Source organism: Varanus komodoensis, unplaced genomic scaffold, assembly GCF_004798865.1.
Source record: "Varanus komodoensis strain SLA01 unplaced genomic scaffold, ASM479886v1 scaffold1, whole genome shotgun sequence".
NCBI lineage: Eukaryota > Metazoa > Chordata > Lepidosauria > Squamata > Varanidae > Varanus > Varanus komodoensis.
This window is the reverse complement of record NW_025335268.1, coordinates 99,127,889-99,142,025: the sequence shown is the minus strand read 5'-3', so window position 1 is coordinate 99,142,025 and position 14,137 is coordinate 99,127,889. Positions and strand designations below refer to the sequence as shown.

The window sequence follows — 14,137 nt, the reverse complement described above, 5'->3', positions numbered from 1 at the left end:
GCCTTGAGTTTCCAAGAGTAGAGCAGATCTGTCCAGGACAGGGCATTTCGAAGGGCTTTCACTTATATGGTCACCAGAAATGACTTGATGGCACATAAAATCAACACAGCAGGAAGCGGAAGGGGAGGGGGAAGGGGGAGGGACGGCTAAAGCATAATATTCTCCAAATCCAAATAAGATTAAAAAATTCCTGCCTTTCATTGTAGATAACAAGGAAGATAACTCTAACTTTGCACCAGTGACAACAAAACCCCAAACAACCACATAAATCTTATTTCTTCAGATTATACAATTGCCACCAAATGATGCTTTGTTCCAGGGTTCTTTCTCATCAATTCAAATCAAAACATAGTAACTGGATGGTGCTATATTCTAGGTAGTCATCAGCAGTTCTGTAAGTCTCATAGCAGAATACCCTCAAGCCACTCACTAAAGTGATAGCAGGCCATAGGCACTCTTGTTATTAATAATTGAGCAAGTAAAAGAGCATAGCAATCAGGTTGCTGTCAAACTGCTTGTGAATGACTCCATGGTGACAAGACAGCAGGAGAGATTAGTTAAAGCAGACGGGTTTGCACAAGAAGTGAGGTTCTGAATGCTCTTTCTTTAGTTCATATAACAATTCTCAGTCAAGATCAGGAACCCAAATTCATCACCTTTTTACAGAGTTCTATTGACATCCTGTCATAATAGTAATGTGCTGACAATTGTTGAAAAGCTACAAAGTCACTGGAGTGTAGCAGAAAGTTGACAAAAGGAAAGCAAAGCAAAGAGTGGCAAGAAAAGGATCTCCCCCCTCCACTTTTGTGAAAATAAAAATGATCAGCTATGGAAGCTGTTTTCTCTTTACCTTTAAAAGGAGAAAATTGGACTGAAGAGAGAAAATGTATGTATCATGCAGACAGACTGAGCTATATTCAGCACCTTGAAATAGAAGAAATGCTTTTGAGTTAGGACAGATTTATGTTTTTTACTAGTAAATTTCTGCCTGAAAGAAAAACATTTTTCATAGAGAACTTATAGTGAATAGTTATTTGGCTGTGAAAAATGAAATTCTCTTTGTATGCATATGTGTCTTTGTTTAATAAAATGAGGGAGTAAAAAAGGGTTATTAAAATCATTGTCTTCATGTAGCATCACAAAGGTTAATTGCACATATTCATTAAAACCTAAAATAAGCCTCCAGAGTTGAGTATATCCACTCAGTTAACTTCCTATAGTTCATAATGCCAGAGTCAGCTCCACTGCTTCTCTCCAATTCTGTGACCTTTGTTCCCCATGTGACAACTCCATGCTTCTGATATGGATCCACAATAACCCCTAGAACATCTGATCAGTTGGCATCCTGCTGGGCAACCTGAACAATTCTATCTAGCCTTATCTCACTGTGTTCTTCAAAATGTTAACGAAATTTAATCCCTTTCCTTGAAAAGGCTTACTGGTTCCAACTATGTTAGGCTCATGAGTTTTATAAGAAGTGCTAGCATGTCCAGCTACTAAGCAATTTTCTGATTTGCTGGCTAGGCCAGTGTCATAAGAAATGGAGGCTACTACAATATTAGAGTGATGGTTGAGCTCTACAAAGGGGCTTGCTTTTACTAAAAATTTTTGCTGTGTTCTCATAGCCAACACATATTGTGAAGTGATCTTGAGTGTCTCTCCCTTTTTGGAATCCAACTTGAACATCAGGCATTTCTTGCTTCATATCAGGTAAAAAAAACTTTGTTCCTACACCTTGAGGATCAGCTTGCTTGCATGGAAAATCAATACAATGGCCACAGTTGCTGCACTTCTTAGCATCTCCTTTCCTGGGCACTGGCACGTACATTGAACATTTCCAGTCTGTGGGCTGTGCTTTTGATTTCCACATTTGCTGGTGTACTCTGCAGCTTAGAACAGTTTTACTCTAGGTACTTTAATCCTTCCAAGTGCTTTCAGAGAACCTTTCACTTCCCATTCTAATTTTCCAGGTTTCTCATATGATTCCTCTTCAAAGGTATCTGCCATCCTTTTGTCATTTCTGTATAGTTCTTCCATATATCATTTCCTTTTCTCTTTTATCCCAGCCAGATAATATGTTTCTCTGTTGGTCTTTCAGCATTCCTAAGCCAAGTGTGCATCTCCCTGTAATTTCTTGGATCTGCAGGAAGATGTTGCTTGTCTCCCCTATTATGTTTTTTTTCTTTTAACCCTCTGCCCTGGCCATTGTAATTGGTCGTTTTGACTCTATGTGCGTTCAGGATTCTGAACATATTTCTGTCCTCTTTTGCTTCTTGCCTGTCCTTAGTGACTATGAGTGTATTTTCTGCCATCCATCTAGGCCCTTTCTTTCTTTTTGCTACAGGAAATGCCTTTTGACACTCTTCCCTAATAATGTCTCTGATTTCAGTCTACAGTGCTTCTAGTTCATAGTCAATTGAGTTTGGTAATGCAAATCTGTTCTTTATGTGGACTTAGAATTCCCCCAGAATGTTATTTAATGTACATGCTGGCACTCTGCTTCTGTTACTGGAAGGTGGCATCAGTGGTCCCAATTTTCAAAAAGGGTAGGACAAGGGACATGGGGAATTACAGACCAGTTAGCCTTACGTCCATTGTAGGAAAAACAATGGAAAGGCTCATAATAGCGAGAGATCTAGTGATGCTAGATAGGGAAAAGAGGCTGGCAGCCACACAACATGGCTTTCGCAAAAACAGGTCCTGCCAGACAAACCTTGTGGAATTCTATGACAAGGTTTCAAGGTGACTAGACAGAGGGGATGCAGTGGATGCGGTTTACCTGGATTTCAGCAAGGCCTTTGACAAAGTGCCTTGCTGAGGTTGAGAAACTGAGGAGTTTTGAGATAGACCAATGCACTGTCCGATGGATTAGGGCATGGCTGACTGACTGAAAGCAGAGGATAACCATTAGTGGGGAATTGTCAGGATGGCGGCCCATGACAAGCGGGGTCCCCCAGGGCTCTGTCCTGGGGCCGGTCCTGTTTAATCTTTTCATCAACAACATGGAAGAAAGGATGAACAGCCTGCTGATCAAATTTGCAGACAATACTAAAACCTGGGGCAGTGGCTACAACTGAGGAACAGGTACTCCAGATCCAGAAGGATCTGGACAGTCTATGGAAGTTGGCAAGAGACAACAGGATGGCGTTCAATGTGGATAAGTGCAAGGTCTTGCACTTGGGGCATAGGACTAGCTGTCATAAGTACAGGTTAGGGGACAAGTGGCTGGAGAGCAGCACTTGTGAAAGGGACCTCGGGGTGCTGGTTGACTGCAGGCTAAACATGCGTCATCAGTGTGATGCGGTGGTCAAGAAGGCAAACGCTACTCTTGGTTGCATAGCCAGAAGCATGGCTTCTAACCTGAGAGACGTATTACTACCACTCTATACAACTCTGGTGCACCCACAACTGGAGTATTATGTTCAGTTCTGGGCCCCTCATTACAGGAAGGATATAGCCAGGTTAGAGTCAGTGCAGCGTAGGGCCACAAGGTTGGTGGCCGGTTTGCAGGGAAAGCCATATGAGGCGAGACCGAGGGAACTGAGTCTTTTCAGCCTGGAGAAGAGGAGACTCCAAGGGGAACTGTTGGTGACATAAATATATGTGAGGGAGTGTCACATGGAGGTGGGTAGAGATCTGTTCTCCCCTGCAGAGGAAGGCAGGACGCGCTCCAACGGAGCAAAGCTCAGGGAACCAAGGTTCAATTTGGATGCCAGGAAGTACTTCCTGACAGTTAAGACCCCAAGGGTATGGAATGGGCTTCCACGGGAGGTGGTTGAGGCCCCATCGGTGGGGGTATTCAAGGATAGGTTAGACATGCATATGGGGGGCATGTTGTGAGCGGAGCTGGGGGTCAGACTAGATGGCCCGGGAGACCCCTTCTGACTCCCGCTGTTTCTATGTTTCTGATCCTTATTCACCTTTATTCTATTTTTTGATACTAATAGTTCATGGTCACTACCACAATCTGTTCCAGATCTATTATTATTATTATTATTATTATTATTATTATTATTAGGCAGTGAGAATGTAGCTTCTCCATGTCCTAATTCCAATTACACAGTCTGTTTGATTTGTGTTGGCTATCTGGTGGTGTCCACATATGCAGTCATCTGATCAAGAGACAGATTGTTGGCATCGCAGATTCCTAAGAGTCTTTCTTCTGTTTTGTTCCTCTCCCCTAGGCCAAATTCTCTCACATCTGATTCTGCTTTGTTTCCTCCTTTCACATTCCAGCCACTGAGGATTATCAGCATGCCTTCTTTTAATGTATTAGCAATTTTCTCTTTCATCCCTGCATAAAGCTCTGTATTTGTCTGACTTGAAAATATCCATTTCTAAACCACTTCTGTTTGTGCACACTAAAAACTAAAATGTTTAACCATTCAATTTCTTGCTTTATGATTTCAATTTCCAGCATAGCACTCTGCAACTCTGAAACTTTTAAACCCCCTTCACTATATGATTCCCATTTTATAGGAAAGAGCAAGTCAATAGTGTACAGTGTGATGAATTAATATGCAGAGGTGGATAAGGATACACCCATGATGGCAGCTAGCTGAACTGACATGTATAAGCCTTTCTAAAAGGGAACAAAAGCTGCAATACTGAGAGATTTCTGTGGTCATATGTTTTACTGAACTCAATTTGGGTATTTCTGCACTGACATAGACACAATTGTGCTGTCAATTGCTGAAGAAGGGCTACAAAAGAGCAACTACTAACCTATCTTCTCAAGCATTTCTCTGTAAAGACAAATGCTAATATATGGGGAAGAGCTGTGCCTCAGGAGCAGAGCACACACACACCAAGAATAAAGATGATTTCAGAGTTAATATTTGCAGCTGAAATAATTAGGTAGCAGGTGACAGGAAAGGCTTCTTACCCTGAGACCCTGGAGAGATGCTGCAACTTAGAGGAGGTAATGTTGACCTAGATGGTTCAAAAAGTCTGACTCAGTAGTCATATGGTCAGCTAAAAAGGAACATTTCAGGGAAAGTACAATGTAGCTTAGTATTTGCCAATATTCTTGGCAAGCTCACATGCTCTTATTAGATATTAAATTTATTAAAATATCTTACTTAAAGGTATTTTGTAAATCTGGAGGTGGTGTATAAATCTATTAATTAACAGTGGTAGGAGATTCAAAAAATGTTTTCTATCAATGCATTACCATACCAGGAAACTTTCACTGCTAATTTTCTAGCAAATGCCCATTTTAAAGGAACATGAGCCCTGTCAAAAATATGATGTCATCCAGGGAATATAAACTCTGTATAGTTGCTTATCAACTAGGGAATGCTATTTCTTTAAAACATATCTTGCCATTTTTCTGAGCAGTGTCCATAGCAAATATAAAACAAAAATTTGCCAAAAGTATTGGTAACATTAGATGATAGAGCACTTACCTTAAAATGCAAAGCCTATGAACTATATCTGTGGCTGTACCTCCACTAGTTCTGCTGTACTAGAAGAAAGGAGCACTAATGCAATAGGAGTAGCAGTTCCTGAAACAACTGCAGCAATGAACAGAAATACACATTCCTAGAACAGGACCAGTCAACAAGCTCCCTTTGATGAGTTCTGCCAACACGCCCAGGAACATTTTTGTTCTTTTCCAGTTGGAAACTGGAAATTTTGAGTTCCTCTTGCATTAGAGGTCCATTCTGCTACTGCAATGGCAGGGTTAAAATACTGTCCTTTCCATTCCTGACACAGCTCCCAAAGAAGGGTCCTTAAATATCACTAAGATCCAGCATAAAGAAAGGTGGAATGCAGCTATAAAATGCAGCTACTTTCCTGAGCGTTGCTAAGGCAACACTTAATTTGCTTAACTCCACGGCCATTAACCACTCTGATTCTCTGGCTGGAATGGTCTTTCAGCTATCTTTTAACCTGCCACTTGCCCTGTAAGACAGCTCCCCTACCCTGCTGTTAGGACAAGGAACTCTCAAGCCATACAACTCCATGACTAGCCAAATAACACAGCCATTTGCCTTGTCCAACAATGTATTGCTATAAATATGAGGTCAGCTTTCTCATGCAGTGTTTAAAGCTGGATGGCATTTTTTCCTATTTACTAATTTTGCATTGATAATCAGTAAGTGAAGATTTGATGGGCTGTGGTCAGGATAACCAAGAGGCACTAGGTTGAGAGATGGAGCAGAAAGAAGAAATGGTCTTTACTGTATGTTTCCCCTTCTACTTGACCTGTTCTCCACTCACAGACATACCTTCTCTCAATCCAAAGGCCAATGAATGTGGTGACGCTGTTCCCCCCACCTACTCACACTTGCTGAGGCACGTAATAATTAACCAAGTGGCAGCAAAGGGGAGAAAATATATGCAGAAACCAATACACTTAATGAGAGCAATATCAATCATAAATAATCATGCTCTTACCCAGGAACTCGCAACAATTCAATACTCTCACTGGCAGCATTAAGAAATAGGAAAACCAATTTACTCTCCTATTCCAGATGTACTAGTTTCCCTATATGCAACAACAGTGGAAAACAGGACAAAAACAGTACCCTTCCTTTACCACTTAAGCAACAACTCCAACCACTGCAGCAGACAAGGGGAAACAGCTCCCATCAGAAAGTATGCCCTCCAGCACCAAAGCCAGGTGATGCCAGATGCTGATACACAAAGGTGCAGGGCTTCTCTTCTCTGAGCAAAACTGGAGACTCCCTACTCAGCACAATTTTGGTGGTAATAACTGGTGGAGGTCCTGCTATTATCCCTCAAATTACACTAAATAACAGTTCCCAAGCAGCAAGAGCAGCAGCGACTGCTCTTGGTCTACTCAGAAGGTTGACTCCAAAGACTCAGTAAACTTTGGTGCTGCCCTTCAGCAGCTTCCTACAAAAAGGAGGAGCATTTTGTAGCTGATAGAAAGGATTTGCTAAGAAGGATACCTAGGTGCAGGCAGGCAAGAGGCTTCTGCCAATTCAAGTATTTAATTTCATTCCTTTACTTCTGAAGAATCCAGTTTCCCTTTCTCTAGTAGAAGTACCTTACCTTTAAGGCCTCCTTCTCTTTTTCTATCCGTTGGTGGTCCAGGTGAACTTTTACAAGGGCTGCATCTTTAGCAGAGATCTCTTCTTTCAACTGGTCTACCTGGTGTGTCATAATCTTCAGCTTTTTTCGCATTTCATTGATTTCATCCTAACAGGAGAAAATTAAGGGTTCACTACATACAGGTAGCTATGGGCCAAAGGGAATGGTAGATAAAAGCTCCACAATAATTTTGTCACAATAGCCATGACCTTCCCCTACCCCAGAACTGGAAGAAGGAGGAATAAATTTTCCACAGAAGGCAATTCATATAGCCTTGGCTTATGTGGCCAATAGGAGCTTGCTGTGCAATGTGACAGTTAAAAACTCTTATCCACTAAGTATAGTTTATAAATGATAAGCCTTTCTTTCCTTTCATGCTTGAAAAAATAGTTTTCTAAGATTATAGATAAGCAGAGGATAAACTTGAGCAAGAGACAATTTCCCAAAGGGCTTGCAAAAAGTTCCTACTGTGAGCGTTTTGAAGAACACAAAAAGGAGACAGTTCTTTGGCCTCTTAAAGTAGGTAAGTATTAACTTCTACACAGCTGTGGCAAATTATACCAATATAATTTTTTAAAATTACAACCAGATGTGTCAAATGTTGTGTGAATTTAGTGAGAAGAGGCATATGGGTTCACACAATTTCAGTGCTTTCTGCTACCTCTAAAATCTCTGTATCAGTAGCATTCCACACAGTTCAGGAGGTCTTTAATAAAGAATTAGTATCTCAAGTACCAAGTGCTACCATGCTAACAAAAGCACTTCTTAGTTCAGCCTTCCTCAAGCTAATATGCTCTAAAGAGTGGCCAGCTGACCAAGCTGGTGAGGTATGATGGGAATTTGTAGGAAGGCACCAAGCTGGGGAAGGAGGCTGTAGTGTAAGTTGACTGTAGCACCAACAGGAATATCAACAAAAATTGAGATGAACGTACTATTGTTTTATCCCTGTTTTTTAACATTGCCTGTTTTACACTGTCTGACACTGAGGGTAAAGGTCAAGAGAGGCAATATCACCCTTTAAAACATTTTCCATGTCAAACTAAGTACTATCAAAAATGGTAAAATGCCCACTATTTTCCCAGGTATTTCCTAAGAGGTAGTACCAGAACACTGCCTCCTCTAGACTTCCTGGGTTCAAATGCAGAAGCCATGAATAGTTAACCTTTTAACCATAAAAATATACTGTATATGTGGAATAACAAAGATAAAACTGGAAAATACTAGGAGTCCATGGCTGGCATTTAATGGCCCTAAACTTGTTCCCCAGCTTTTGGAGTCAGGCATCTCTCCCATTTCCTCCTATTGTATTTATTATTAGAAGCCCAGGAGGAAGCAAGAACATGGAAAATAGACCAGCCCTTGCCTAAGAAAGGCATGGAAAAATTCTGGGATGAAGGTGAAGTTATTTTCAAAAACTAGTTGTAGGAAAAGATTCACCAGCTGAATTTCTGCATGTCAGAGCCCATTTCAAAAAATTAAAAACTTCCAATCCTAAACAGTACTCCAATATTATCAAACCACTATGTAACCTCAGAATAAAAACTCTGTTTCAGACCAGAAAAAGACCTGTGAAAATTGAGCTTGTTGTGTGGATATACACATTATCACTCATGTGAACAGTACAGGGGAAAATTGAGTATAATTCTTCTGGATGGCTTATATAGGCTCAAGAAGGAAGCCATCTATTTTGAAAGATAGTATGCACATATGCTCTCAAATGTACTACTTTGGTATAGAAAACCAGAAAGGCACCATTAATTTTGCAAAGGTTCAGTTTACATTCATTTAAATTAACAAGCAACAATTCTCAGGACCAGGAAGATTCAAAAATATGAGACCATCCTGGCAAATACTGACATTCAGCCAAGAACTCCTTTATCAAAAGATTTTACTGTGTTTGAGCTTATGACACCCTGGAGATCAGAAACAGTACATGCAGGGCAAGGCTAAGGGGGACCTTTTCTTATTAAATAATCTAAAACTGCCTACCAAGAGCTTTGCTCTCTCAAACAAGCTTGTGCCAATTTAGCTTACATCTCGAGAGGGAATGACAATTCTGCATATTTTTAAGATAAAACTATTTTAGTTTTCCTGGCTGGCTGGCTGGCTTGTTACTGAACAATGAATTACTGTTTTATTGCTATAGTTTAGCCTGACTATAATAAAAAGGATCATTGTTTAACCCCAGATGTCTTCTCACACTTTTGAACATTGCAGTTAATTGAAATTATACACAAAACAATCTACTATTAAGTATACCAATGAGTGCAGAGGATAGTATCCTTTGTATGCCCCCAAAAGGTCTATTCATTTGCATACCACATCCTGTGATCTCAGAAAGTTTCCTAATTATTGCAAAACAATTTTCACATAGCCTAGGAAGGGTAAACTGTTTATATCTTCATTGCAGTACAAAGAAGGCATAACTAAAATAGTACTATCATGCAAAGTGTTTCCCGCCTACTTTGGAATAGATTTACAACTCCCAGAGTGCTATAATAATCATTCCATTCCATATGAATCCGCAGGTCCATTTTTGTCAGATATATATCTGTGCTAGAAATCCAATGGTCAAATCTGGGATATGCAATCCTTACCAGGCCACATTTACACCTATCTCCTTTACTAACTCAATCAGCAATTTTTACCTCAGAAATAATTGGTTCCTCTGTCATGAGCCATGAATTTTATCTTATCTCATTTATATTACAGCTTTCCCTAACTAAATAAGGAAAATAATTTGCTGTAAGTTTCTCTTAACACATTTTATATATACACTGTACACAGATTAATACATAATCTAATTTTCATGGCTTTGCCTCCATTACTCAGTGGTTGTCACTCAGACACAATCCTATTTAATCTCCTTAAACTGTGAACGTCCATCTACTTTCAAGATATCTATTTTAAAGTAACTCTGAAGTCAAATAATCAAGTAACTAAAAACCATTCATTTGTAACACTCTTGAATTAGACTCCCTAGTGCAAACTTCTAATTAATCTCTGGAATCTGACACGGGCTGCTGTTCTATAATTCCAGGACCACCTAAGACCTGTCACTTGCTTAACCTGCCTTCCATCTTCCAAATACATACGTGCAAGGATTATCCCTGAAAGCATCTCAAGCCATGTCTATTTCCACAAATATTCAAGTCAATGTCTACAATATTTCTCATGAATCTTTTTCTGCGGAAAGGACCAAAATATGGAAAACATCAATTGCCCTCCCATTCTAGATCACAGAATGGCTGACTCAACCAAATTGGGGAACAGAACCTAGGTACAGTATTGCTTTTGGTACCTGAGCTTCAATCAAATTCTTACTGTAGAGATTTCTGTCTGATCTCACAGCTTCATAGAGGTTTTGTTGCTGTTTTAATTTTGTTTCAGACTCAGCTATCTTCTTTTTGTAGTCAAAGATCTGCATTTCCCGTACTTTGATATCTTCCATGTGCTGGAGGACCTGTACCAGAAAACTTAACATTAGTACCATTAAAACTATCTTCCTGTGATAACTGGCAATATACTATACACAAATATAGCTGAAGACAGCTTTTGGATGATGGTGGATTCTTTTTACATACATTCTTATAACAATAATGCCAACAAGTCTGCAATTTGAAAAGAAAGACTAGCATGGACCAACCATTTTCCACTGAAAATCACCCCCTACAGCTGCTTTTACCGCACAAAAGGAGAAATGTGGGTAGTTTTAATTTTCCCCCAGCAAGAATAAGTGCAGGTGGAGCGCTGAGATATAAAACAGAATAAGCCATCAAACTAAGCTCAAGCAAACTTTGCAATGCTTAAAATCCATTAACAGTGAAACCCTACATATGTCTACTTAGCAGAGCTTCCTCTTGGAAAATATCTGCTCATGCCTTTACTCCTCTAACAAGTACAATACTGCAAGAAACCATGACTAGCAAGCTCCCACCCAACCCTAGCGCTAAGGGGTTTTTTTCCCCTTTTTACTTGCAAAGTATTTCCCCTTAGTTATCTATCTAAATAGACGAAGAAAAGGGAATATAAAACTTTGGCTAATGAGAATTTAGGAGTGTTTATTAAATATAACCACACAGAAAATACTATGTAAACCATTGTGATTGTTATAAACTGTTCAAAAAGTCAATGAGCTGTGAACGGTATATCAAGCTTGTTAAATGAAATAAATAAATGTAAAAATAAATCAAATCTGATAATTTACAAATCAGGTATTTAAGGCTTAAAAGAGGAGGTTCTTTTTCTTACTTTGCCATTAAATGGTGATACAGTAAGTTCTTTGAATTTGCCCGCTCTGTCTAGCCTCCTCACATTGAGAACTACAGCTTAGATCAGTGTTCCCCATCTGCTGCTCTTAAGGTCTCTCAGATTAAAACTACCAGCACTTCTGATCATTCACCATGCTAACAGATGTCCAAAATATGCGGAAGGCACCAGACTGGGTGAGCCTGACTTAGGTGCATGAAGGTTCATGAAGCTTTAAAGAAATAGTTATCATTAACATTCAGAACAGCTATTCAAAAGTAGATCTTGAAATTGGCATAGTTGTCCCTACTGAAAGAATTAAATCCTAGCTGGCATGTCGTGGAGCTATCAGTGTAGCAGCTTTGGGGTAAAGGTTTAATTGATTACCCTGCCAGATACTTCTGACAAACTCAGTAGATAAAGCAGATCTAAATATAGGATGTTTTATTACAGTAGTGGTGATAGTATTCCAGTGCATGTATTGCTGACTGTAGAGATGCCTAAAACCTGCTTGCAGTTTAAAATGAAAGTAAATGAATGAGATCCATTTTATAATCTAACGCCCACTTTCCTCTTTTTCTCGTCAAAAACAAGTTGCCAATAGTAATAAAAGTGAGATCAAAATCAATAACTTGATTATATAAACTAGAACAACATCCAAATATAGGTCACTGAATTTATAATAGTGCAAAGCAGGAACTGATGAACAAATATACAATAATAAACTAATTATTTTATAATTAAAATAATTATTTTAATTATAAATTATTTTAATTATAAAATATATGAGGGTGTTCAAAGATAGGCTGGACATGTGCATGGTGGGCATGTCGTGAATGGAGCCGGCTAGAACCAGGGGTCAGACTAGATGGTCCGGGAGACCCCTTCTGACTCGCTCTGTTTCTATGTTTCTAATTGACTATGGGTGGCATCCCCTCTAGGATGCTCACCTTAACATAGTGAGCAGGTTTGAGGGTGTCAGAGAAACTGAGAGCAATGCTGCCAGGCAGCCGTATTGTCTCACTAGGCTGTTCCTCTAGCAGAGTCACCCAAGGTGGAATGGTCAAAGATGATACACTAGACTTAGAGAAGAAAGGTGTGAGGATCGTATCAGCAGAGAAGGATAGACATCTCTAATGGGAATGGGAGTGGAAGAAACTCCTGAAGAGTAGATACTAGGCAACAGTGGTAGTTGAAGGTGACACAGGTAGGGGATCTTTCACAGACAACAGCAGTGAGGCTCAAGCTAATCCTATTTAGTGATGCACAGAAGGTGGTCATGGAATAAAAGAAATATGAATCAAAGAAAACTGGAAACCCTAATGCAAGAAATGGAACTCTTAAACATTGCAATATTCAGTGTAAGCAAGCTTAACTGAATTGATAATCCACATTTTCAGTCAGAAAAATACATTTTACTCTGGAAATGGCAAACTCAGAAGAACACTGTGGCTCTAATATTTGGGTAACATGTAGTATAGACACTAAGAGGCTATAAAGCAATCTCTGACCAAATCATAACAATTCAAATCCAAATGGAAAATTAAAAAACTTTGTAAGAGATATTTTCTCCCTCACAATCAACTTTCTGGGGTAATTTTGCATGCTATACAAATCAGTGTATAAAAATAAACTGGCCTATAGCACAAATAATCAGAATAAATATCTCAGTAGTGGCTTACCAAATCAGCTCAAAATTTATTCTAAATTCCTTATCCTGAAAAGCTCTTTGGAGCCCTCTAGAAAACTATAAAGTGGTAACTTTTGTCAGAAAAGCTAGCTAATGTCTTTGGCAAGAATCTCATTCTAGAAAACTAGATGTGAGAAATTATATTAGTGTTATTGTTTGATTCACCCATGCTTCTCTAACCTTGTTCTGTTTGTATTTTGCTTTTTCATTTCATCTTCATCCTCTACTGTGCAATTATAAAGATGTTTATTCAAAAATAAGACCCATATTGTTCAATCTGTCTTACTTCCACATATCTATGCTTCAAATGGCAGCCACTGTTCAATGAACTAAGGTGGCTATCTGTACGAAATATACATTATTTTCTTCATTCAATACTATGTGATCTTGTCTTTCCAGAATACATTTAAAAGGCACCTTTGGACAGCATTAAGTGCACTAAAAATAAAAGGCATTAAAAGAAAGAAAATAGATTTCTGTATTGTCCTACACAGAAAATTGACTATATATTGCGTTTCTGGATAACAATATCTTCTGTTTTTATGACCTCTTTTTATGACTACAAGTGCTTATTTTCCTGAACTCTTAGGGCTTCATTATATGAGGTTTTTAGTCTGCCGCTTAACCAAGCCTTCTGTTTCCAGATCTTTTACAGAATTAAAATGTGTTCCTTAACATTTTTCTTTCTCTGCCTTTCTATATGTTCCATTAGACAACTACAAGGTGCCACTGCGGTATGGTGGAATTGTTAAAATACGCACGCTTCTCATAGCACAATTTCTAAATAATATCAGACTTTCTTTAATCTAAAAAAGAGTCACAGAATTGGTTGCAATGCATAGGAGAAGCCCTGGAAAATGACAACACTGTGTAAAATACCTACAAACTACCATGAATGAGGAATCATGAGCCCACAATAAAAGCCTCATGTAGAGAAGCCCTTCATAAGTAACTTTGATGATGCTAGAGGGAGTAGTGTGTCTTCCTACCTAGAATCACTGGTACCACTTGTCAAAGAAAGAGTACTACAATATACTAATCAGGGACTTATTTATTACATTTTTCATGGTTTTAAATGAGAAAGTATGTACAATAAATATGAGCATGATTGATTTATTAAATGCTCCTGAGCAGCCT

The 14,137-nt window shown here is 39.0% G+C and overlaps 1 protein-coding gene across 1 annotated transcript in view; it reads right to left on the bottom strand.

Annotated features, from left to right (window-relative positions):
• Window positions 1–14,137, bottom strand: part of CFAP58 (cilia and flagella associated protein 58) — a 103,685-nt gene that overhangs the window by 62,660 nt on the left and 26,888 nt on the right. The window contains exons 10-11 of the mRNA XM_044431375.1: window positions 10,364–10,525; window positions 7,024–7,170 (exon numbers count right to left, since the gene is read on the bottom strand). Coding sequence (XP_044287310.1) covers window positions 7,024–7,170; window positions 10,364–10,525 — 309 coding nt within the window. The remainder of the gene's footprint in view (window positions 1–7,023; window positions 7,171–10,363; window positions 10,526–14,137) is intronic.